Source organism: Aquarana catesbeiana, linkage group LG04 (assembly GCF_042186555.1).
Source record: "Aquarana catesbeiana isolate 2022-GZ linkage group LG04, ASM4218655v1, whole genome shotgun sequence".
In the NCBI taxonomy this organism is placed as follows: domain Eukaryota; kingdom Metazoa; phylum Chordata; class Amphibia; order Anura; family Ranidae; genus Aquarana; species Aquarana catesbeiana.
Window position 1 is genome coordinate 541,931,862 of NC_133327.1, and position 26,775 is coordinate 541,958,636.

General features: G+C 41.4%; 1 protein-coding gene across 2 annotated transcripts in view; it reads right to left on the reverse strand.

Annotated features, from left to right (window-relative positions):
- Positions 1-6,143, reverse strand: part of TRIM67 (tripartite motif containing 67) — a 129,398-nt gene extending 123,255 nt beyond the window's left edge. For both annotated transcript variants that reach the window (XM_073627886.1, XM_073627885.1), the window contains exon 1: positions 4,043-6,143. In XM_073627886.1, the coding sequence (XP_073483987.1) occupies positions 4,043-4,945 (903 nt within the window). In that variant the 5' untranslated portion in view covers positions 4,946-6,143. The remainder of the gene's footprint in view (positions 1-4,042) is intronic.
- Positions 6,144-26,775: the final 20,632 nt, after the last annotated feature.

Here is a 26,775-nt window from a genome sequence, read left to right on the forward strand (position 1 = left end):
CCAAGCTGTATTGCTTAAAGCGAAATTCCAGGCAAAACAAAAACTTGGTCTCAAACAATTGACCACCCCACCTCCCCTCGTTTTTGGAGATTTTTTTTGGTAACTTTTCAGCATTTTTTCTTTGGAACTTCTGTCCTATGTTGCCGCAACAAGGTCGTCACTTCAACGGTTTCATCCGACCCTCCTACTTCCCCCCGCTGCCTTATGGAATCTGTGAGTGTCCCAGAAGACAACGGGACCATTCAGAAAGCGCCGTGCGAAGGCTTCACTGTCAGTTTCCCCTACCTGCAATGCCGACGTCTGCACCTGAGGCCGATGGATGGATCGGCTTGGGGTGCCGACATTGCAGGCTCCCTGGACAGGTAAGTGTCCTTATATTAACCTCTTGCCGATGAGCCGCTGTCATTATATGGCGGCAGGTTGGCATGGCTGTGCCAACTGCTGTAGGCAGAGGCATAGCTAGAACCTTCAGGGCCCTGGTGCAAGAAATCATGAAGGGCCCCCCCGACCTCCGACCTGAGCCATTCCCTCCAAGCCCAAAGCCCTTCCAACTGATTCCATGACCCTTTACGGCCCACAGCGGATCCCTTTCACATGTTGTGCAGTCCTTCAGTCTTGGGCTTTGCCATGGTGGCAGAAAGCCAGGGCCCAGTCACAAGTGTGACCTTTGCAACCCTAGTTCGGCCAGTGGTGTCAGTGTGGACTGAGAATGATGTCAGTCAGTAGGGCAGTGGATGTGGTCAGTAGGGCAGTGAACGTGGTCAGAGCAGTGGATGTGGTCAGTAGGGCAGTGAATGTGGTCAGTAAGGCAATGGACATGGTCAGTAGGGAAGTGGATGTGGTCAGTAGGGCAGTGAACGTGGTCAGTAGGGCGGTGGATGGGGTCAGTAGGGTGGTGGACGTGGTCATTAGGGTGGAGGACGTGGTCAGTAGGGCAGTGGATGGGGTCAGTAGGGAAGTGGATGTGGTCAGTAGGGCGGTGGACGTGGTCAGTAGGGCGGTGGACAGGGTCAGTAGGGAAGTGGACGTGGACAGTAGGGCAGTGGATGGGGTCAGTAGGGCGGTGGACAGGGTCAGTAGGGCGATGGACAGCGTCAGTAGGGCAGAGAATGGGGTCAGTAGTTTTTCTTTTATTATCTTTCCATTTTATTTTATCATTTTATTTTTTATAGTTTTTTTTTTTACAGTTTTTGATTGGAGGGAGGCAGTGGAGGGCAGTGTGGGGGGACAGCATGATGGGGGGGTAGTATGGGAGGGAGCAGAGTTATAGTCAGCAGCACACCTGGAACACTATACTCACTGGGCAGTATTCTTTTACTCTGCTGTGACAGAGAGTTTGTGGCTTACCAGGAGCGGCCTCGGGCAGGGGGCTTTTCTCCTACCATTCCAGTGGCAGGAACAGCCTTGAGACAGGAAGCAGGAGCCAGGGTCAGTGGGGGGGTCGGAGTTGGGAGGCGGAGCGGTCAGTCTTGGGTATGGATGACAGCTTGCCTCTTGGCTGGATAGGAGGGCGGGCAGGGTGGCATATAGGAGAACCGATCCTGCTCCTGCAGCTGTTGAAAGACCTGCAGGAGACAGGAGGAGAGCAGAGGAGATCGGTTCTCCTATATGCCGCCCCGCCGGCCCTCCTATCCAGCCTGGTGCTAGCTGCATCCATAGTGTAAAGTGAAGAGGCAAGCAGTCTTCCGTACCTAGGACCGCCAGCTCCGCCTTCCAGCTCCACCCCCCGACTTCGGCTCTGACTCACACAAGTGTAGACAAAACTGACAGGGGAGCCACACGGGCCCCCCGCAGCCTTGGGCCGAGTCGCGATCGCGACTCTTGCACCCTCTATAGCTATGCCCCTGGCTGTAAGTGTACGTCAGACGTTTTAAGAGGTATAGGGGGCTGTAAACAAACAGATCCTCGTTCTGACAGAGTAGTAGAGAGGGATCTGCAGTTCCTAGTGATCAGAAACAGCAATCTTGCTCTACTCCCAATCAGTACACTCCCCCCACAGTTAGAAACACCTCCATAGGGAACACTTAATCCCTTGATTGCCCCCTAGTGTTAACCCCTTCCCTGCCAGTGACATTTATACAGTAATCAGTGGTTATTTTTAGCTCTGATCGCTGTATAAATGTCAATGGTCCCAAAAAAGTGTCAAAAGTGTCCGATCTGTCCGCCACAATGTCACAGTCCCGCTGAAAAACACTCATCACCGCCATTACTAGTCAAAAAAAAAATTATAAATATATCCCCTATTTTGTAGACTCTATAACTTTTGTGCAAACCAATCAATATACCTTTTTGCGATTTTTGTTACCAAACATATGTAGAAGAATACATATTGGCCTAAACTGAAGAAGAAATTCATTTTTTTACATTTTTTTTGGATATTTATTATAGCAAAAAGTTAAAAATATTGTGTTTTTTTCAAAATTGTCGCTCTTTTTTTGTTTATAGCTCAAAAAATAAAAACAGCAGAGCTGTTCAAATGCTGCCAAAAGAAACCTCTATTTGTGAAGGAAAAAAATACATACATTTTGTTTGGGTACAACGTTGCACGACTGCGCAATTGTCAGTTAAAGTGAAACAGTGCCATACTGCAAAAAATGGCCTGGTCAGGAAGTGGCTAAATCCTTCTGGGGCTGAAGTGGTTAAAAGTCAGCAGCTACAGTATTTGTAGCTGATGACTTTAATTTTTTCCCGGGCTGGAATTCTGCTTTAACGGCAGTGCAAAAATGTTAGGTCACCAGGCTGGCTATGTTGCCTAATCACTGTAAGACCAGGCCTCTTTTTCAGACTCGGTGTTTACAAGTTAAAAACAAGTTTTTTTGCTAGAAAATTACTTAGAACCCCCAAACATTATACATTTTTTTTCTAACACCCTAGAGAATAAAATGGAGGTCATTGCAATACTTTTTGTCACACCGTATTTGCGCAGCACACTTTTTTTGGAAAAAATTCACTTTTTTGAATAAAAAAAAAAGACAACAGTAAAGATAGCCCAATTTTTTTTATATTTTATGTCGAAAGATAATGTTACGCCGAGTAAATTGATACCCAACATGTCACGCTTCAAAATTGTGCCGCTTGTGGAATGACGTCAAACTTATTCCCTTAAAAATCTCCATAGGCGACGTTTAAACAATTCTACAGGTTGCATGTTTTGAGTTACAGAGGAGGTCTAGGGCTAGAATTATTGCTCTTGATCGCGGCGATACCTCACATGTGTGGTTTGACCACCGTTTTCATATGCAAGCGCTACTCACGTATGCGTTCGCTTCTGCGTGCAAGCTCGTTAGGACGGGGTGCTTTAAAAAAAAAAATTTTTTTCTTATTTATTTTATTTTATTTTATTTATTTTTACACTGTTTTTTTTTTTAAAAAAATGGGGTCACTTTTATTCCTATAACAAGGAATGCAAGCATCCCTTGTAATAGAAAAAAGCATGACAGGACCTCTTAAATATGAGATCTGGGGTCAAAAAGACCTCAGATCTCATATTTAGACTAAAATGCAATAAAAGAAAAAAAAAATTGTCATTTGAAAAAAACGACAACAGAAAATGTGCCTTTAAGACGTATGGGCGGAAGTGGCGTTTTGACGTCGCTTCCGCCCTGCTATGGTATGGAGACAGGTGGGGGCCATCTTAGCCTCACTCGTCTCCATACCCAGCCACGGACAGGACCCGATCGCCTCCGCCTCTGCCGACGGCTCCGGTAAGCGGCGGGAGGGGGCCTCTCCTGCCGCTGATAACGGTGATCTTGCGGCGAATCTGCCGCAGAGACCACCATTATCGTTAACCGAACCGCCGCCTGAAGAGATGGATATCTCTGTTGTGGCAGCAGCTGCTGCCATTACCGATATATCCCTCTTCAAAGTCAGGATGTATATAGTTGTGCGGCGGTCGGTAAGTGGCTAGAAAGACTTGTAATTCTCAAAACTACAAATATTTTGGCAGCTACAACAGCTCATATTATGCATTTAGCAGTTTGCCTGGAGTTCAGCTTTGACAGAAGTGATTTTAAGCATAAATAGACATAACTCCAGAACTGACCTTGTGTTGCTTCCACATAATCCCCAGTGCTTTCATCTCATGCTTGGCATGCTTTCCTTCCTGCTGACACTGGTAGCACACAGGTGTCCTACAATGCAGACAATACATGCTGTAGTTCTCCAGCTCATGGTCGGTGCAGGTTGGGAATTTTCTTGTGAGGTTGGGTGGCGCTACAGCTGTGCACACCGGCTTTAGTCTGTTGACGCTGGAAGGTGCTAGCTGAGCGGGTGACACCAGCCTGTGCTTGGCGAAAGGTCCTCTGGTAGGGTGACACTTTTTCTGGCAGGAAGAACAGTAAAGGACATCACATTGCTCACACATCACCGCGGCCTCTGCTGGGTTGGTGTCACATAGCTGGCACCTAGCATGGCTCACTCCTCCAGCTGCCTCCAGCGTCCCGCTGCCCTCTGAGTCCGCCTGCGCTGCCCCGCGTTGCTGCTGATACCTCTGCACTATGGTCTCCAGCAGTCTATTGCGCTGAAAGCCCCGCAGTCCCCGCTCATCCAGGGAGGCGCTGCGGTGACACTGCGGACAGGTGATGGAGGAAGAACTACACAGGCTGCCGTGTAGACCCCGGGAGGAGGCTCCAGCCGAGCCCCCCAAGCTTGGGGCAGGAGCCGGAGGCAGCACCCTCACCCCATTAGGTGATTTGAGGCTGGGAGTGTAGGAGCCGTAGCCGCTGTCTGTCTCGCTGTGCAGGCTCATCTTATCCAGGTATTCCGGGTAATCGTAGTCTGCTCCCATCAGCAGCATGGGCCTGGCCGCATGAGGTAGGTGCTCGCTTTCTGGGGTCTGCACTACAATGGTGCGGGCACAGGGCAGGCACACGTTGTGGGAGCAGGGCAGGATCAGCGGGTCCCGGAAAAAGGAGCCACAAACCGGGCATTTCAGCTCTTCCTCCATGGCTGGTGTGTGTGTATGTATGTGTGTGGGTATGTATGTGTGTGTTGGGGGGGGGGGGGTCTTCTTCTATAGCCTCTCCTTTACATACACTGATGTCATGAGAAAAGACAGGGCCAGACCCACTCAATAAAGCTCTACACAGATCACAGGCAACCGAGGGAGCAGCGCAACATAGACAATGAAGAACAAGCCAAGAGGTGGGGAGAAGCGCTCATGTACGCCTGGTGATAAATCCTAGGCTCGGCATAGGAAACAATGAGCTAGTAGTAGGTGTCACCAGAGAAACGCATAGTGTGTCAAAATAAAGGCATGCAATGGGGGGGAACAAAGAGGGCATGGAAGGGAAGGTGGTAGGGATGGCAGGGACAGGATTGCCTGCCTTTGCCAGTACTGAGGTCCTCTTCTTCTCTACACGCCTCCTCCACAGACAGAATAAACGCGGCTAGGTTTAGCACCAACGGACAGTGCCTGAGTGCTAGATTCAGCACCAGCGGACAGCACCTTACTGCTTGCTTCAGCGCCCAGGGACAGCACCTTACTGCTTGCTTCAGCACCACAAGCCGGCGGACAGCGCCTTTGCTGAGACTGAATGGATACGGCTGGTTTCAGCACCACAATCCAGCGGACAGCGCCTTGGCCGAGAATGAATGGATACGGCTGGTTTCAGCACCACAAGCCAGCGGACAGGTTTCAGGGGCCAGAGCCTCACTGCTAGATTCAGCACTACACATCCAATGGACAGCGCCTAGGCCGAGACAGCATGGACGCTACTTGATTCAGCACCATACGCCAGTGGACAGCGCCTCACTGCTTAGATTCAGCACCACAAGCCTACGGACTGCTCCCTGGTCGTGCTAGGTTGGACGCTGCTTGATTCGGCACCTCCAGGACAGCGCCTTGGCCAACACAGAATGGACGCTGCTTGATTCAGCACCACACACCAGCGGACAGCGCCTTGGCCAAGCCGACAAGTTGATCCTCCTTCTTCATCAAGCTGACACCTGAAAGGCTCCGCTTTTCTAGAAAAATAAAAAATAAAAATCCTTCTTTTTTTCCCTCTGTGATCTCTCACCAGATAACCTCATAAAACCATCCAGCCGGGCAGTGATGAGTACAGCTGTTTTGATTTGCCTGGCAGGACAGATGAGAAAAGGAAAGGAGGAGAGAGAGAGAGGAGGAGGAGGAGGGATCTTGCCGGGGGAATAAAAATAAAGAAGAGGGAGGGAGCAAGAATGAAATGCTGTTGGCAAATAAGTGTGAGGCTTTCTACAAATAGCCCTGGCCTGAAGATTAGGCAAGATATCAGATCTAACCCGAGTTCATTATTCATCTACATAGCAAGGGTTTAAGTCTGTGAATTTCATTCATCAGGCAGCAATTTCCTTGCCCTGTGTAATAGTATTTTGCGTACATAGGATTGTCATGTCAGTTCAATAGCAAGCTGCATAGCAATGGGTTAGGTCTGTGGATTTCATTCATCAGGCATCATTTTACTCCATGTATTACTCCATCATTACTAATCCACATGTAGTTTTTACCCCATGTAATAGTATTTTCTATACATAGGTTTGTGATCTAACCCGACTTTATTATTCATTTACATAGCAAGGGTTTAATTCTGTGAATTTCATTAACCAGACAACGATTTTCTTGCTTTGTGTATTTTTTGTACTTAGGTCTGTGATGTCAGATCATTACTAATCCACATAGCAAAGACTTAACTCATTGGATCATATTTAGCAGGCATAATTTTTATTACACCATGTATTAGTATTTTTTATACATAGGTTTGTGAAGTAGGTTCCTTATTATTCTACACAGCAAGGGTTTAGATCTCTGGATATCATTCATCAGGCAGCAATTTACTTCATTTTGCTTACCCCATGTAATAGTATTTTTTATACATAGGTTTGTGATCTAACCTGACTTCATTATTCATTTACATAGCCAGGGTTTAATTCTGTGAAATTCATTCATCAGGCAGCAGTTTCCTTGATTTGTGTACTTTTTGCACATAGGACTGTGATGTCATATTATTACTAATCCACACATAGCAAGGATTTGACTCTTTGGATCATGTTTAGCAAGCATCATTAGGCTTACCCCATGTAATAATATTTTTATATATAGGTTTGTGATTTAACCCAACTTTATTATTCATTTACATAGAATGGGTCTGTCTGTGAATTTCATTCATCAGGCAGCAATTTTCTTGCCCCACGTAATAGTATTTTTTGTACATAGGATTGTGATGTCAGATCATTACTAATACACATAGCAAGGGTATAACTTTTTAGATCAATTTCAGCAAGCGTCATTTTGATTACACCATGTATTTTTTTTTTTTTTTTACATAGCTTTTTGAAGTAGGTCCCTTATTATTCTACATAGCAAGGGTTTAGGTCTCTGGATTTCATTTATCAGGCAGCAATTTACTTACTCCATGTAATAGTATTTCTCCTACATAGGATTGTGATGTCAGATCATTACTAATCCACATAGCATGGGTTTAACTCTGTGGATCCCATTCATCAGCCATCATATGCCAACCCCTTGTAATATTAGTGTTTATACATAGGGTTGTGAGGTCACTTCCTTACTAATCTATATGGCAAGCGTTTAAACGTGTGGCTTCCATTCATCAGGTAAACATTTTCTTAGTCCATGTAATAATATATATATTTATTTTATACATAGGATTGTGATTTCAGATCCTTATTAATCAACACAGCAAGGGTTTATGTTTGTGGATTCCACTCCTCAGTCATTCATTTTGCATACCCCATGAAATATTATTTTTCATACATAGGATATTGGTATCAGTATGTATATACAGATAAAATATGCTGAAAACTGTCATTAACAATTTTTCTTAAAATTGAAAAGGTTATGATTTTTTACATTGTAACATTACTTTTTCCTGTCTAGAATTTCCATGGAATTCATTGATTTTGGGCTTGCATTCACACAGGTACTTGATGACTGTTTGACAGATAGAGATTTGGCTGAGCTCCTCCTAACTTGGCTGTCACATTTATATCTCCTATAATGTTTGTTAACCTAGATAAAAAAATTGTATTCAACAGTATAGTATGGTAGCTATTACTCCAGTCGTGTATTTGGCAGAGTCCACCCTTTTTTAAATCTGCATTCTGATTGGTGTCCCTGTAAAATGCCTATCAATTGCTGTGCTCACTTGCAGGGTGACATCACTTTACACACAAACACACGGAAACAGCTCCCTCCTCTCTCTCGACAGGCTTAGTGATTGCATATAAGCCATGAACTGGATTATTTATCATGTTTAAATCCACGCTTTAGAGCACACAGTCATTTGATTTCATTGCTTTTTTTGGTGTTTTTATTTTTTTGTTACTAACATAATAAATATGCTTTATTGTTTCAGATCATGAGCAATTTATAGATATGTTGTGATTTTGGTCCAAGGGTGCTTGACAAAATAGTTATTGCTATACTAACCAAGTCAAATTAATAAAACATTGCTTTCTAATCACCTTCTGTTTCTGTACACTGATGTGCACATAAAATTATGTAAATGCATCCTAATAAGAGTTAAGATTTTCTTTCTCCAATAATGCATAAAGCAAACTCAAGCCAAAATGTGCTTTTGTTTTGGATAGAGTGGGAAAGAGTTACAGATTTGGCAGGTTTTTATTTTTTTTTTTATATCTGTAACTCTATTAGAGAGGTTTTCTCTCATTGTTTCTGTGTTGCCTAACAAGATGGGGTGAATAGCACATAGGAGACAGGAAGGCACAACGGCATTTAGTTGTTACTCTTCCTCACTCTACTAAAAATGTGTTATTGTGTTTGTGTCCTTATTGGGAAATGAGGAGAATCTTCCCAATAGGAAGAAAGACTGCAGTAATAAATATGAAAAAAGGAAGACACACATAAAAGAGATAAGAAAGGCTGCGCACCCCGGAAATTGAATTTAAAGAAAAATAATTTTCCCCATGGGGCTTTAAAACAGCAATGCACATAATGAAAGGAAGTTCTTAATAGATGTATAAAAAGTTTTATCCAATATCATGGTTTGAAGTACAGTATAGAAAATCATCTGGTACAGTAACACACATCTTATTCCCCAGTGCAGTAACAAACACATATTAATACACATAATTAGGTTACATGTTACATAAATAGCAAGCCCCGACGCGTTTCGACCTGTATATGGTCTCTTCAGGGGGACAGTTGGATCTAAAAAAGAATTACATCAATTAAATTCAAATAGATAAATATATATATTATTGTGCATCACTTGGATTAAACCAAGATAATGAGTCTTTACCGCTAAATGGTGGAATGGGTGTTCTCTAGTCCAGGATATGTGCTGAGGGCCAATGGAAACACTGGAGGGCTCGGGGGGCCACCCTCACTCTCCCAGGAGAGCCAGCCTCAGGGGGCTTACAAGGAGCCACACTTAGCGTGCCCCCCGGGAGGGGAGGGGGGGAGGGGAGATGAGGGGGAGGAGCCCACACCTGCAACAGAAACCCAAGAATAGCCATGTATTAGTTAGAGGAAGTTTGATAATTAACTTGGTAATGTACTGAGTGTTTCCAATTTGTCTATGTGGAGACTGGCGTTGGATAGGATTTTTACTATGTAAATATATTGAAATGTTAATTCCATTCCATAAATGTAATCGATAAGATTTAATGATCGTGTGATCCAACAATGCAGTGGTATGGTAGGTCTATTATACTATTGTAATGGATAGGTTAATAAGAAGGATAGAATGGGTGAAAAAGAGGGAAAAAGATGTGTGTGTGAAAAAAAATAAAAAAATAAAAAAACAGCAACAACGATGGCCTGAATGGAGAGGAGTGCATTGTGTGGTGGAGAATGGTGTGAATGAGGTGGTGCATGGTGTGGTAACATGACATGGTGCTTGCTTGGTGCCTACTGTGTGAAAACAAAAGTGAAAAGTGAACTAAAAAAGTGAAAAGCCAATCAAAATGTGAAAGTGTGTATGTAGGATGGTGTGTGTATGTAGGAGAGTGCTGTGTGGAATAAAAGTGAAATAACAAAAAGTTTACCTTATCAGTTGTATAAATCGTGTAGGCTGGAGGTAATGTTGGACTTGTTGATAGGTTCAATGTGATAAGCTTGGTGGCGATCATGCAAAAATAAGGGCTCTAGTGTAGAAAGAACCTGGCAGCAGTAGCATTCATCCTGGCCTGTAGGAGATCATGGTCTGATTATCAGGCCTCCAGTCTCCCTTTATATCCAAATTCAGGCAAATGGGATAATCATGTGCAGGTGCAAACCCCCCACCCACACCGCCCCCAAGAAAAAAAAAAAACAAAAAAAAAAACCCGGAGGGATTGGCACTGGAACCGCTGATGGAGCGGCCCCTGTGTGGCTCCCTCGGCGTCCCGGAAGGCCTACAGGCCCCGACCACTGTCGTCATCTCCGCCGCAATGCGCGTGACGTCATGACATTGTGCGCAAGCCGGGCCCTTACAGGCATGCGCACTCCGTCAAACGTCCGGAGATGAACACGGGACGCCGCCGGCAGGATAGAGCTCACCTTAACTGCAGCGGTGAGCAAAAAAGGGGGCACGCAAAGGAATTCGCATGCCCCCCCCCCTTTTCCTGCCGGGAAGCCGCGAGGGGTCAGACTCACCCCAAGAAGGGAGAGGAGGCACCACCAACACCCGCCAGTCCAAAAAATGGCCCTCAAAACAAAAACAAAAATATTGGGGATGGTGTCAGTAGGACATGAATGACTGACTTCATGGGATCACCAACATAGCACACAGCAAATGTTGATGGTCTGGTATGTTTTTTGTTTATTTTGCATTTTTAACATTTTTTGAATTTTTTACATGGGCTGTGTGTTGGTTCCAGGTCCCCACGTTCCTGCATCGAATGTCAGTATGAAAATAGGTAGAATATAAATAAAGTTTGTCAGCAATTGCCATATAAGGCAATTGAATATCATGCAGTGTGGGGGTCTAAGTTAGATTCCCCCTCATGCATGGGATTGTTAAAAGTTAACCGAGTGGGAACAATTGATTAACAGTGTGCAGGATACGTGAAGAGAAGGAAACACACAGCCCATGTCTTATCTCTAATGTGTCAAGGTGGGGAGGGGTGTTTAACCACCCAAAATTGAAATATGAAAAAAGGAAGACACACATAAAAGAGATAAGAAAGGCTGCGCACCCCGGAAATTGAATTTAAAGAAAAATAATTTTCCCCATGGGGCTTTAAAACAGCAATGCACATAATGAAAGGAAGTTCTTAATAGATGTATAAAAAGTTTTATCCAATATCATGGTTTGAAGTACAGTATAGAAAATCATCTGGTACAGTAACACACATCTTATTCCCCAGTGCAGTAACAAACACATTTGATTGGCTTTTCACTTTTTTAGTTCACTTTTCACTTTTGTTTTCACACAGTAGGCACCAAGCAAGCACCATGTCATGTTACCACACCATGCACCACCTCATTCACACCATTCTCCACCACACAATGCACTCCTCTCCATTCAGGCCATCGTTGTTGCTGTTTTTTTTTTTTTTTTTTTTTTTTTTTTTCACACACACATCTTTTTCCCTCTTTTTCACCCATTCTATCCTTCTTATTAACCTATCCATTACAATAGTATAATAGACCTACCATACCACTGCATTGTTGGATCACACGATCATTAAATCTTATCGATTACATTTATGGAATGGAATTAACATTTCAATATATTTACATAGTAAAAATCCTATCCAACGCCAGTCTCCACATAGACAAATTGGAAACACTCAGTACATTACCAAGTTAATTATCAAACTTCCTCTAACTAATACATGGCTATTCTTGGGTTTCTGTTGCAGGTGTGGGCTCCTCCCCCTCATCTCCCCTCCCCCCCTCCCCTCCCGGGGGGCACGCTAAGTGTGGCTCCTTGTAAGCCCCCTGAGGCTGGCTCTCCTGGGAGAGTGAGGGTGGCCCCCCGAGCCCTCCAGTGTTTCCATTGGCCCTCAGCACATATCCTGGACTAGAGAACACCCATTCCACCATTTAGCGGTAAAGACTCATTATCTTGGTTTAATCCAAGTGATGCACAATAATATATATATTTATCTATTTGAATTTAATTTATGTAATTCTTTTTTAGATCCAACTGTCCCCCTGAAGAGACCATATACAGGTCGAAACGCGTCGGGGATTGCTATTTATGTAACATGTAACCTAATTATGTGTATTAATATGTGTTTGTTACTGCACTGGGGAATAAGATGTGTGTTACTGTACCAGATGATTTTCTATACTGTACTTCAAACCATGATATTGGATAAAACTTTTTATACATCTATTAAGAACTTCCTTTCATTATGTGCATTGCTGTTTTAAAGCCCCATGGGGAAAATTATTTTTCTTTGACTGCAGTAATAAATAATAATAAAAGATGCTCTAACCTTTCCCCAATCCTTCTAAAAAAAAAGTTTTAGCTGGAGACAGCTTTAACTATTTTGTTTTCAAAATTCAAACACACCATATTGATAATACATTTACTTTTCCAAAGTGAAGAGCATCTGCAATGATGGTTCTTTCCAGTGAAACATTACCTTTAAGTGATAACAATATGTGTGTAAATCCACGCTAGGTCACAGACAGCAAGATAATAATCAGCTACTATTAAAACTGTGACACCAATTCTTAACATAGGTTAAAACAAAAAAGCAGCGCCTACCTTTAAGTGGCAGGAGATCAACTCCTAGAAAGAAATTCCTGCTCTGAGACGTGATGCCCTACCCTGGGACCCCTTCACACTGACCCTTACCCTGACCCTTTAAAAAAAAAACTATACTAAGAAAAATATGTACGCTGCCATTTCTGACTGAAAATATTAGTTGCCTGGCCAAGATTGACTTCAGTACTGGGAGTGTCTGACCTGTAACAAGCACACAGCAAACAAGTCAGATCTTCTAACCAGCCACTTATCTGCATGCTTGTTACAGGTCAGTGACTCATAGTTCCAAATTCATTAGTATACCATAACAGCAAGGCAACTGGCATTTTCAGAAGGAGCAGTCAGCAATGGTATCTTTCATATACAGTACCTTCAATATATGCCTCCTATAACATCCACCCTCCCATTAGTAACATCAACAGCTTGTTTGGTTCTGGATGGGTGGTATTCAAAGCAGAGGGCCCTGGAACAGGAGAAGTAAGAGCAAAGATACTGCTGCTGTATCTACTGTCCCTCTTTCACCTCTATAGATAGTGGAATAACACAAGGACCTTTTTTTGTATTCACATTTTGGCTTTAAATACACTGAATATGTAGAATATGCGTCACTGTGTTGATCAGTGTTATGGAAAAAAATGAAATGTGACTTTACAGTAGATATAGCTTTTTTCAGTGTTATTAAGATATATTTATAAGATATAAGCTTACAGTAAACCATTTTATCAAGATGTGTTAATCTTTCATAAAACTGGGGTTTTATGTAGTGGTGGAGAAAGTCTATATTGGGCCCCTGAGGTTTTTTTTTAATTTATGGTGAGTTTTTTTTTTTTAATTTATAGAGGAAAGCAAATCCTTCTTGATCCCCTAAAGCATTTGGATATTCCCTGGATCAATAATCTCTGGTGTTCTTACTTGCAGCATAACCACAAACACAGCTTCTTTATATAAACAACATATTTAGGACACCTTGTATAACATACCAAGCAGATCAAACCAAAAATATACTAGTCAGCAGTGTATTTCAACTGCTAAGTGGGAAATGAATGTGGTTCTAATCTCAAGGCAAAGCTGGCTCAGCCAGTTGGATCCTGGGGTTGAGGTAGAACCTTATGATAAATGTGCAAAAAATTGGGCTAAACCTACGTCATGAGTGTCAATCTGTTATGAACAAAACTATATTTGGTGCTTATATGTACAAATACTACCGCACTACTATGATAAGTACAATCTTGCAATGTATCAAACTGTTATATTACAGGGTTTGCAGCTAAATACTGATGTGTGTTCTCACACCTACTGAACCAAATACAATAAATAATAATAAATAATACAAAAAAGTGTAACGGTACCTCAATTTTTCCAATATGTGTAAAATATTAAACCACAATACATGAAAAGTAAATAAAATATAAATAAAATAAATTCCTAGGTCAGTGCAGGTGGCAGGCAAACAAGGTCAGAAAACAGGCAGAAGGTCAAGGGCCTATGGCAAACAGAATCCCTATGTTGGCAAAAAAAGGCCAGAGGTCAGGGCAGGTGACAGGCAAACAAGACCAGAAAACAAATAAAAATAAAAAATTGCGCTGCGCTTGATTACATACCATAAGGGGTGATATCCAAAATCACTTATGAAATCAAAAATCATAATAATGGATAAAGCATCAAGAACATATTTATACACACCACTTCTCACGTGAAATGTACATACAATATATATATATATATATATATATATATGAGCAATTCAAAGTGCAATGTGCATACATGTACCTTTTAAAAGTGTCAAAATATATATATTTGTGCATATAATCAATACCAAATTCAGTGACAAACTACAAACATGCAAAACTCATATAAAGTGCAACATGCAGATATCTATTAGAGTATTAAATATAAATGCACTGTGCGTCTTTAAAAACGCAATAAATAATTCTTAATTGGTGAAATCCTTATATTAGTGTCCAAAATTAAATGTGCTTCCGTATCCATAAAAATCAATAAATGTCCAAATCCTCCAATGTGCTGAATTCCAGTGTCATAGACAACCGTGATGTGCCTCAGTGCCCCCCCAAAGTGATTGCGCTCACCTTAGAGCGTGTGACACAGTGATTAACTTGTGTCAAAACACGCTATGTAGCCACCCCCTGGGCTATGTATGGTAAGCTAGATCAATCTCCACTTTAGGTCATTGTGGCTCCATAGACATCCATTCATGAAAATGAAGAGAGACTATATAGTGTAATACTATTTAAAAGATATTTATTCAAAAGACAACTTCCCACAAAGGAGTACTCACATTCTCTTGGTGCTATTGTGCACCAAACAATAGAAAGCTGTGTAAAAACACTGATTGGTCTGCCGCGGGGTATGCGCTTCTCCCAGCCCAGCTGTATGCTGCTCACTCCGTCCTGGCCCCTCCCCTACGCGTGTTTGACACAGGGAGTCACGTGTCTTCACACGCTCTAAGGTGAGCGCAATCACTTTGGGGGGCACTGAGGCATATTACGGTTGTCTATGACACTGGAATTCAGCACATTGGAGGATTTGGACATTTATTGATTTTTATGGATACGGAAGCACATTTAATTTTGGACACTAATATAAGGATTTCACCAATTAACAATTATTTATTGCGTTTTTAAAGACGCACAGTGCATTTATATTTAATACTCTAATAGATATCTGCATGTTGCACTTTATATGAGTTTCGCATGTTTGTAGTTTGTCACTGAATTTGGTATTGATTATATGCACAAATATATATATTTTGACACTTTTAAAAGGTACATGTATGCACATTGCACTTTGAATTGCTCACATATATATATATATATATATATATATATATATTATATGTACATTGCACGTGAGAAGTGGTGTGTATAAATATGTTCTTGATGCTTTATCCATTATTATGATTTTTTATTTCATAAGTGATTTTGGATATCACCCCTTATGGTATGTAATCAAGCGCAGCGCAATTTTTTATTTTTATTTATATTCTTTGCACAGTTATGAGTATGTGAACTGCGTCTGCTGCTAGATATTCATCTCTGACACATTTTTTTATATAAAACAATTTTTTACTGTTTGTATTTTGAGCATAGGATTATTGTGGCTCACAAGATTTCCATCTTTTGTTTTTGAAGATCAGAAAACAGGCAGAAGGTCAAGGGCGTATGGCAAAAAATTGGCTATAGTGAGGGGGGAGCATTTCAGGCAATCACCTGTGGCAAAGCCCAGGAGGGAGAAGTGTGTGCACTGGGTATCCAAAATTAGGATATACTGCCATTCTACCCAGGTCGGACCTCATTGAAAAAGTCCAGGAGAATAAATTTTTTGAAACAATGCTCTATTAGGAGCTTTAGGCCAGCACTCAAAGTGCCATAGAATTGATTCATAAAGTAAACAAATATTTATCTTTATTTTTTTATTACCATTTCAGAGAACGCTATAGAGAGACTTATTCAACTTTACGCCGATTTATTGTCTCCAACTCAGTTTCACATCATTGTGGTACTCCTCCAAAACTTTATTTAATTTCTTCCATTTACAAGTAGACAAAATAAAAAAAAACTAAAAAAACACAGTTAACAACTGTGTCTAATTTACGAGATACTATGCTTTCCCTACCTGTTTCTCTCCCTCCTCCTTCCCCCTCCCCCCCACTCCCTTTATGGTTTGCCGTCTCCCATCTCTCCTATTTCAAACCCTGTTGCCCTCCATCATCTTTTCCAAATATTTCTCCGAAGCCTTGAAATCAATCCATCTTTCCAGATACTGTTGTATTTTTCAGCTTGCCCTATATCTCTGCTGCATAGGTATTCCATTTTACTTATGTATTCTATTCTTTCAAACCACTCCTTTATATCTGTTTTTTCTACGCATAATCACTTCTTTGGTATCAGCCCTTTTGTGGCATTTAACAATATTGGAGTCAATGTTTTCCTATAGTGCTTTTTTGAATCTTTTGTATCATGAAACAAACATGTCTGTAAGTTGTTTATTATCTTTCACCAGTTATCTCTCCTATATAGTCCTGAATTTCCTGCCAGTAATCTTTTATTTTTGGGCAATCCCACCAGATGTGTGTCATTGTACTGATCTGTTTACATTCCCTCCAACAATGTGGGGGTTTATCCTGCTGGTATTTATGGATTTTGTATGGTGTTATGCAACATCTTACCAAAACTTGTAGTTTATTTCTATTGTATATGTATTCTATATTGTATGTCCATTGCGCAATTATATACTGCTTCTATCATTCTCTACTTGTTGTTCATCTAGTTTCGTGTCTATTTCTTTTTCCCATTTCCCTATATAAGGGGGCAACCCTTGTCCTTCTAGGTCTGTCAAAATTCTGTATACTTGTGATATCCCATGTTTTAATGGAGTTTGTGTACGACAAAGTTTTTCTAATGGATTCAGATTCTTTCCATCTCTGATTGGTTAAGGAAGTTTATTTACCAAATGTTTAAATTGCAAGTATTCCCACTCACTAATCTTCCACCCATTTGTTTCCTTTAAATCCTGCAATGTTGTGCATTTCCCATTCTACTACCAAAAAGTATCTCCTTCCCAGAGATAAAAAAAATTTGTTTCTGTGAGTGCAATTAGTGGTGAATTGTATATCCATTTCCTCTGTCGATAAATTGAATCCCATATTTTAAATACGTTTATAGTTAGGTCGTGTACTTCTAAGTCTAATGTTCTATTCCTACTTGATACCCATATATTTTTGTGCAGTAATGTCCTACTTAAAGTGTTTTCGATCCTAATCTACTTTTTTTCGCTTTTTTTGTTTACCCATTCTACCATTCGTGAAATGATAACTGCTTTGTAGTATCTATTTATGTCCGGTGCTGCTAAACCTCCGTGTTTTTTTTCCTAGTGATTAATGCAAATTTTACTCTCGGCTTTTTATTTTGACATATATATTTTAGCATCATTGTTTTTATTGTTCTAAAAAAACGTTGTGGTATTGCTATTGGTATCATTTGAAATTTATATATTATTTTTGAAAGGATTGCCATTTTCAAACACATTTATCCTTCCCATCCAGGATAGAGGTCTCAACGAAACCTTCTTTAGTTCCACTTTGAGCTCATTCAATAATGGGATATAATTAGCCGAGTATAACTTCTCTACTGTAGATGTCAGTTTAATTCCTAGATATGATAGTTCTCTTCCCACCCACATGAATGGGAATTCCCTTTGTAATGCAAGTACTTCTTTTTTTCTACCCCTATATTTAGTATTTCTGTTTTTATGGGATTAATCTTAAAATTCGAGAGTTCCCCATATTTTTATGTCTCTAATTATGTTTGGCGGTGTCACCCTTGGTTTGGTTACATACAGTAAGATATCATCTGCGTATGCCGCCACCTTATGTTCATCCTCTCCCACTCTCACCCCTCCAATATCCAGAAATGGTTCCAGCGACAATATATACAGGAGTGGCAAGAGTGGGCACCCCTGTCTTGTTCCATTAAACATTTAAAAAAGCGGCGACATATTTCCGCTAAGCTTCACCATCACCATAGGGCAGCTGTATAGATTTTTAATCCAGTGCATGATTTTCGGTCCCATTCCTAGATTGTAGCGTGTCCGTCATGAATCCCCAGTCTACACTGTCAAACACTTTTTCCACGTCAATTGACAGGAGCAGTACTGGTGATCCCCTGTGTTTTCCCTTTTGTAAAATTAACATTGTTTTTATACTATTATCATCCCTACCCTCTCTATCCGGTACAAACCACGTTTGCTCTGGGGTTTTTCTTTAATCTCGATGCCAGAATTTTTGCACATAGTATTTCTATCGGCGTTCAGTAATGCTATGGGCCTATAACTAGAGCAGATAGTTTAGTCCTTTCCCACTTTGGGTATTATTGTAATATGGGCAATCATCTTTATTTCTACATTTCCCCTATTTTGTTCAAGTAGTCACACAAGTTTGGAATTAAAAGATTTTGAATTTTTTTGTAATATTTAATCATAAACCCATCGTGTTCTGGGCTTTTCCCTATAGGTTTCTCGCTAACCCTCCTACCTCAATACTCAACATAACAGATGCCCTTTCTGCGTTTGCCAACATTTTAGGCCAGCTATTAAATGCCAAATCCAAAGCACTTAATATATCCCTTTCTCAATCCCTCATACAATCCTTACAAAAAACTTTTGAGTTCCAATGGACTGATGGACAAAGGACAGATTACAATATTTGGGCATATGCCTAACCAAGTCATACAACAAACAGTTTTTTGCAAACTTTCTCACCAAGGTTAAATCACTTCTTAATGCCTATAATATCTATATTCCAAAAATACTCTACCTATTGTGAGTTTTCCCAGTGCATGTCCCTTCACACATCTTTTGAATCTTGCAGACTCGTGTTAGACATTTCATCCGAGACCAGCAAAGACCTAGGTTCATTGGCAGTCTGAGAATCTTTCTTAAATATTATTTAGCAGCACAAATAAGCCAGCTGATTAACAACTACACCACTTTTTAAACCCCCTTGAAGGTGAGAGTCAAGGCTCTGGAAATTGGTCCTCTTAGTATAAACAAAACACTCTGTCTTCTTCCAAAAGACAGACCTAAACTATAAAACCTATTTGTTTAGAACCTGGGATTCTGTGAAATTTTCCAAAAACTTCATATAGTCCCACCTTCCACACTAATGTGGTTTATACAATCCATCTTTTCCACCTGGTACTGACTCTCCAGAATCTTTCAAGCTGTGGATCAGCTAAGAACGTGAGTTTTCACAAGGTAGACTTCCTGGATGGTATTTGTTCCTTTAAAGAATATCTGGAAAAATACAAAATTTCTGCTTATAAATATATTTCCAATGCCTCCAGATTAGAAGCTACTGTATATCACTAGCATCTCTAAGCCACAAAAATGTCATGACATACTGTATGTGCCATATTTTTGCTTAGGTGCTGAGATGAGCTGCATAGTCCAGGTCTGATCTCAATTTATTTTTCACTGCTACATCCCCTCTCTAATGCCCTGTACACACGGTTGGATTTTCTGACTGAAAATGTATGATAGGACCTTGTTGTCGGAAATTCTATTGTATGATTCTATATCATACATTTTCCATCGGATTTTCAAACACACAAAGTTTGAGAGCTTGCTATAAAATTTTCTGACAACAAAATCCGTTGTTGGAATTTCCGATTGTGTGTACACAAATCCGACGCACGAAGTGCCACGCATGCTCAGAATAAATAAAGAGATGAAAGCTACTGCCCCGTTTATAGTCCCGACGTACGTGTTTTACATCACCGCGTTCAGAATGATCGGATTTTCCGACAACTTTGTGTGACCGTGTGTATGCAAGACAAGTTTGAGCCAACATCCGTCGGAAAAAATCCTAGGATTTTGTTGTCGGAATGTCTGATCAATGTCCGACCGTGTGTATGGGGCACTAGTCTCCTCCAACATACATCAAGAATGGGGAAGCAGATTTAGGCTTCCCTCTCAGTGAAGAAACGAGGACAAAGATATGGTCCACAACCAAATTATGCTCACAAAACACACTTTCAAACTATTCTCTAGGTGGTATCTGATATCTGCATGTATTGCTAAGTTTTGCCTGAATTTTTTTTTTTTGTGCTTTTGTGGTTGTATGTATCCTTGGGTCTTTATGCACATATGGTGGCACTGCCTGAAGGCGCATGTGCTTTGTTTCAAAGTATATAGACACATAACTATAATTCTGGGCTGCATGCTGCCTCTGAACCCCTGTGGTAAGTTTTGGGGCATTGCCTAAAACTGGAAATCTCTAACTCTAGGTTTCAAAAAAGTCAAAATGCATATCAAGGAGATCCTTATCTATGAGAAAAAGAAGGCAAAACTGTTGAACAGAATGGCCACATTTGACTAAATCTACACATTTCCCTTCACCTACTTCTCATCGACGTCTACTACAACTTTCATTTAATATGACACTCCATAAGGGGTGCATCGATGGGCTATAGGCACCCCCAATACCAACCTCCCAAATCCCCTTTTCCCTCTCCAGCTCCCACAACTCCAGCATCCCTCTCCCCCCTGCTCACCCTACCCTTCTATCCTCGTTTCACTCCTTCCTACAACCTTTTCTGTTTCCCTTTGCTTTTCTAGTTTCTTCACTGTTTTATGTTTCAATATTTTTTGTTGTTTTGAAAAAGCACAAACATATAAGGAAGACAGTTCTGAATAAGGCACCATACAACATACTGTAAGTCGCATGTGTAAAAATGTCATACAACATCAGGTTATACAAATTGTACGAAATACAAACCTCCACAGCCCCTTAGCATTACTTTTGCTCCATTCACTATGGGGCATAAACTGTGTTTTTTGATGACAGCTCCACAAAGTAGGTAAGAAAGACATTTTTTGACATATGTATATAAAGAGCCCCCCCCCCCCCCCCCCACGTAATGAATCTTCAAAACAAAACTCATGGAGAAAGATAGGGAAAGATAAAAAGGGGGGGAAAGAAAGAAAAAAATGTGGGGGGGAGCGGAAGCAATTAGAGTACAGCATAAATGATGTTAAAATATCTTGTCAGAACCTTGCACAGAAGGTAAACATTATGAATGGATTCTTCGTGATTAATCATTTATGATGGCATTAAATGTATATATTACTACTTTCACAAGATTTTAAAAAATGTGGAAGAATGTTCATTCATTGATGTTGCTATTAATATATACAGTGGAAATTTGTTACAAAAATGTGGTATGGGTAAATGCTCATGAATATAAAGTTAAGTAATATGGCCTTGCTTTGGATCTTACAAGGGATCCACCTCTTTCTACCATAGAAAATCAACTAACCCACTGAACATACACACTAAGTACCACTAAGCTGTTAAGCCTCTTACAGCAAAAAAATAAACTGTTTTAAGACTGATTTAACATATTGGAAATTAATGACTGGCTAACAGTGAATTATTTAAAATTTAGCCAACACAACCATCACTCCCATCAAACACCCAATTGTGTGCATGAAAAGTAAAAATAATTGGAATTTTTTCTGCACATGATTGAAGTTTTTTTTAGCAAATACATGCTTCATGGGTGAAAAAAAATATTGCTTTTGTTAATCAACCATATAGCTACAGTATGGTGCCAGAGTAGCTGTATTGATGTATGCAGGAAAGAATTTGTGTTTAGTTTTTTTTTTATAATTACACATAACGAACATACGTGCAATTATATAGGATTAACATGACCAAAAAAACTTGCATTGTTATAGTGCATAAAATGTTTTTTCTGTTGGAGTATAGATTGGGGAATAGAGAATTGAGATATAATGTGGAAGGGCAAGAACATCAGGGTTTTTTGCCGTCTTTGTGTCTGTGAGGGGAGATTCTCCCTTTCTATTGGTCCTTGTGACCATCATCTCCAGTACAGAAAGTCATAAGAAATCTAAAATTTTTGAGATGTCACAGGAACAGGAGGTGGGAAGAAATCGCCAAATGGGAAAACTTGTTCCAGTGAGAACTGGCTAAGAGGGGATGTCACTTTGATTTGCTGAGATCCCTTTTACTTCCTGCTGTGTAGAAAGTACAGAGGTGTATCTTTTTAAAAGCCTGACCGGCATGATGATCCATTAAATAGGTATGGAGATAAGTTTTAATTTCACTCTAACATTCTAACTTTCATGCCGTTTTTGGGTCAGTGACTAAGTATAAAGCTACCAACAGCCAGGCAACTATTATTTTTAAGAGATCAACAATGGTAGCTTCCATATTTCCCTCCATACAGGTTTTCTGTAAGTTTCTTAAGGGCCATTCACACCATATATTGCATTAATATACATGTTTTCATACATTAAAGGCCTCTTCACGCCCACATTATGGCAGGAAGGATCAATATGGCACATGGAAGGCAAAAAGGATCGCTTTGGTACATGAAAGGCAGGAAGGAAAACTATGGTACATAGAATGCAGGAGGATCGCTTTGGTATATGGAAGGCAGCAGGGATCACTATGGACCATGGATGGCTGGAAGGACCACTATGACACATGGAAGGCAGGAAGGATCACTAAGGCACCCAGAAGGCAGGAAGGAAGGATCACTATGACACATGGAAGGAAGGATCACTAAGGTACATGGAAGGCAGGAAGGAAGGATCACTATGACACATGGAAGGAAGGAAGGATCATTAAGGTAAATGGTAGGAAGGAAGGATCACTATGGCACGTGGAAGGCAGTGAGGATCACTATGGCACATGGATGGGAGGAAGGATCACTATGGCACATGGATGGGAGGAAGGATCACTATGGAACATGGAAGGCAGAAAGGATCACTTTGGTACATGGAAGGCAAGAAGGATCATTATGGCACATGGAAGACAGGAAGGAAGGATCACTATGTCACAAGTATGGCAGGAGGGATCACTATGGTACATGGAAGGCAGGAAGGATCACTATGGTATATGGAAGGAAGGATCACTATAGCACATGGAAGGCAGTAGGGATCACTATGGCACATGGAAGACAGGAAGGATCACTTTGGTACATGGAAGGCAGGAAGGATCACCATGGCACATGGAAGGCCAGAAGGAAGGATTACTATGGTAGATGGAAGGCAGGAAAAATCACTATGGCACATGGAAGGCAGCAAGGATGACTATGGCACATGGAAGGCAGGAAGGATCGGTATGGCACATGGATGGCAGGAATAGAAGAAAGGTTGGGACATTGAATGAGACTCAGATCTCCATCCCTATGTATACATGACAAAAGAGGGGTTTTGGAACTTTGCATGAGGTGGGCAAGTGAGGCCAAAGGATCAGTCACCATTATATAAAATCATTTTATTGATAAACAATAACATAGTAACATGATAAATATCCAAGTATGGATTAGCAGTCACATCATATATACACCATGATTGATACATTGTGAACAGAGTAACATACCCCCAGGTGATACAGGGCACATAATCCTTGATAGGTGATACACCCATTTTAAAATGCACAACTGTGCACCTGGCCCTCCCTCCTTGAGCTCCTCCCTTAGCTCCCGGACTTTACTCATGTGGTGGCCTGTGACTACGGACCTTATGGGGTTCACACTCTATTGGCATACTTTGGTGTAAAACTGCCCCTAAAGAGTGTTTTGATACATGAAATGCGTTGGGTCTATGACATCCACCAAACAATTATTTCCCCTATCTGCCCTGTACCTGGGGGCTTGTTAATCTGTTCACAATGTATAAATCATGGTGTATATATGATGTGACTGCTTATCCATACTTGGATATTTATCATGTTACTATGTTATTGTTTATTAATAAAATTATTTTATATAACGGTGACTGATCCTTCGGCCTCACTTGCCATAGAGATCCTTGCTGCCTTCGATATACCAAAGTTATCCTTCCTGCCTTCCATGTACCATAGTAATCCTTCCTGCCTTCCATGTGCCATAGTGATGCTTCCTGCCTTCTATGTGCCATAGTGATCCTTCCTGCCATCCATGAAAAAGAGGGGTTTTGGGACTTTGAATAAGGTGGGCAAGTGAGGCCAAAGGATCAGTCACCATTATATAAAATCATTGTATTGATAAACAATAACATAGTAACATGATAAATATCCAAGTATGGATTAGCAGTCACATCATATATACACCATGATTTATACATTGTGAACAGATTAACAAGCCCCCAGGTACAGGGCAGATAGAGGAAATAATTGTTTGGTGGATGTCATAGACCCAACGCATTTCATGTATCAAAACACTCTTTAGGGGCAGTTTTACACCAAAGTATGCCAATAGAGTGTGAACCCCATAAGGTCCGTAGTCACAGGCCACCACATGAGTAAAGTCCGGAGCTAAGGGAGGAGCTCAAGGAGGGAGGGCCAGGTGCACAGTTGTGCATTTTAAAATGGGTGTATCACCTATCAAGGATTATCTGCCCTGTATCACCTGGGGTTATGTTACTCTGTTCACAATGTATCAATCATGGTGTATATATGATGTGACTGCTAATCCAACTTGGATATTTATCACGTTACTATGGTATTGTTTACCAATAAAATGATTTTATATAATGGTTACTGATCCGTTGGGCTCACTTGCCCACCTCATTCAAAGTCCCCAAACCCCTCTTTTTCATGGATGGCAGGAAGGATCACTATGGCACACAGAAGGCAGGAAGGATCACTATGGCACATGGAAGGCAGGAAGGATTACTATGGTGCTTGGAAGACAGGAATGATAACTTTGGTATATCGAAGGCAGCAAGGATCTCTATGTCATATGGATGGCAGGAAGGATCACTATGGCACATGGATGGCAGGAAGGATCACTATGGCACATGGAAGGCAGGAAGGATCACTATGGCACATGGAAGGCAAGAAGGATAATTTTGGTAGATGCAAGGTAGGGAGGCTAACAATGGCACATGGAAGGCAGTAAGGATGACTATGGCACATGGAAGGCAGGAAGGATCACTATGGAACATGGATGGCAGGAAGGATTAGTATGGCACATGGAAAGTAGGAAGGATCACTTTGTACATGGAAGGCTGGAAGGATCACTATGGCACATGGCAGGAAGGAAAGATCACTATGGCACATAGAAGGGGAACACGATGGCACATGGCTGGCTGGAAGGACCATTATGGCACATGGAAGGCAGGAGGGATCACTTTGGTACATGGAAGACAGGAAGGATCACTGTGGCACATGGAAGGCAGGAAGGATCACTATGGCACATGGAAGGCAAGAAGGATAATTTTGGTAGATGCAAGGTAGGAAGGATAACTATGGCACATGTAAGGCAGTAAGGATGACTATGGCACATGGAAGGCAGGAGGGATCATTATGGCACATGGATGGCAGGGAGGATTACTATGGCATATGGAAGGCAGGAAGGATCACTTTGTACATGGAAGGCAGGAAGGATCACTTTGGCACATGGCAGGAAGGAAGGATCACTATGGCACATGGAAGGGTATCACTATAGTACATGGAAGGCAGGAAGGATCACTATGGCACATGGATGGCAGGAAGCATCACTATGGCACATATAAGGCAGAAAGGATCACTATGGCACAAGGAAGGCAGGAAGCATCACTATGGCACATGGAAGGCAGGAAGGATCACTATGGCACATGGATGGCAGGAAGCATCACTATGGCACATATAAGGCAGAAAGGATCACTATGGCACAAGGAAGGCAGGAAGCATCACTATGGCACATGGAAGGCAGGAAGGATCACGTTGGTACATGGAATGCAGGAAGGATCACTGTGGCACATGGAAGTCAAGAAGGATCACTTTGGTAGATGTATGGCAGGAAGGATCACTATGGCACATGGAAGGCAGAAAGGATCGCTTTGGTACATAAAAGGCAAAAAGGAACACTATGGCACATGGATGGCAGGAAGGATCATTATTCCACATGGAAGGCATAAAGGATCACCTTGGTACATGGAGGGCAGGATGGATGACGGTACATGGAAGGCAGGAAGGATTACTATGGCACATGGAAGGCAGGAAGGATTACTTTGGTAGATGCTTGGCCGGAAGGATCACTAAGGCCGGAAGGATCACTATGGCACATGGAAGGCAGCAAGGAAGACTATGGCACATGGATGGCAGGAAGGATCACTATGGCATAAGGAAGCATCACTATGGTACATGGGAGGCAGAAAGCATCACTATGGCAAATGGAAGGCTGGAAGGATCACTATGGCACATGGAAGGCAGGAAGGATGACTATGGCACTTGGAAGGCATAAATAATCACCATGGCACATGGAAGGCAGCAAGGATGACTATGGCACATGAAAGGCAGGAAGAATTACTAAGGAACATAGAAGGAAGGAAGGAAGGAGGGATCACTGTGGCACATGGAAGGCAGCACTATGGTACATGAAAGGCAGGAAAGATCACTTTGGTATATGGAGGGCAGCAAGAATTACTATGGCACATGGATGGCAGGAAGGATCACTATGGCACATGGATGGCAGGAATGATCACTATGGCACATGGAAGGCAGGAAGGATCACTATGGCACAAGGGAGGCAGGAACCATCACTATGGTTCATGGGAGGCAGGAAGGATCACTATAGCACATGGAAATCAGGATAGATAACCT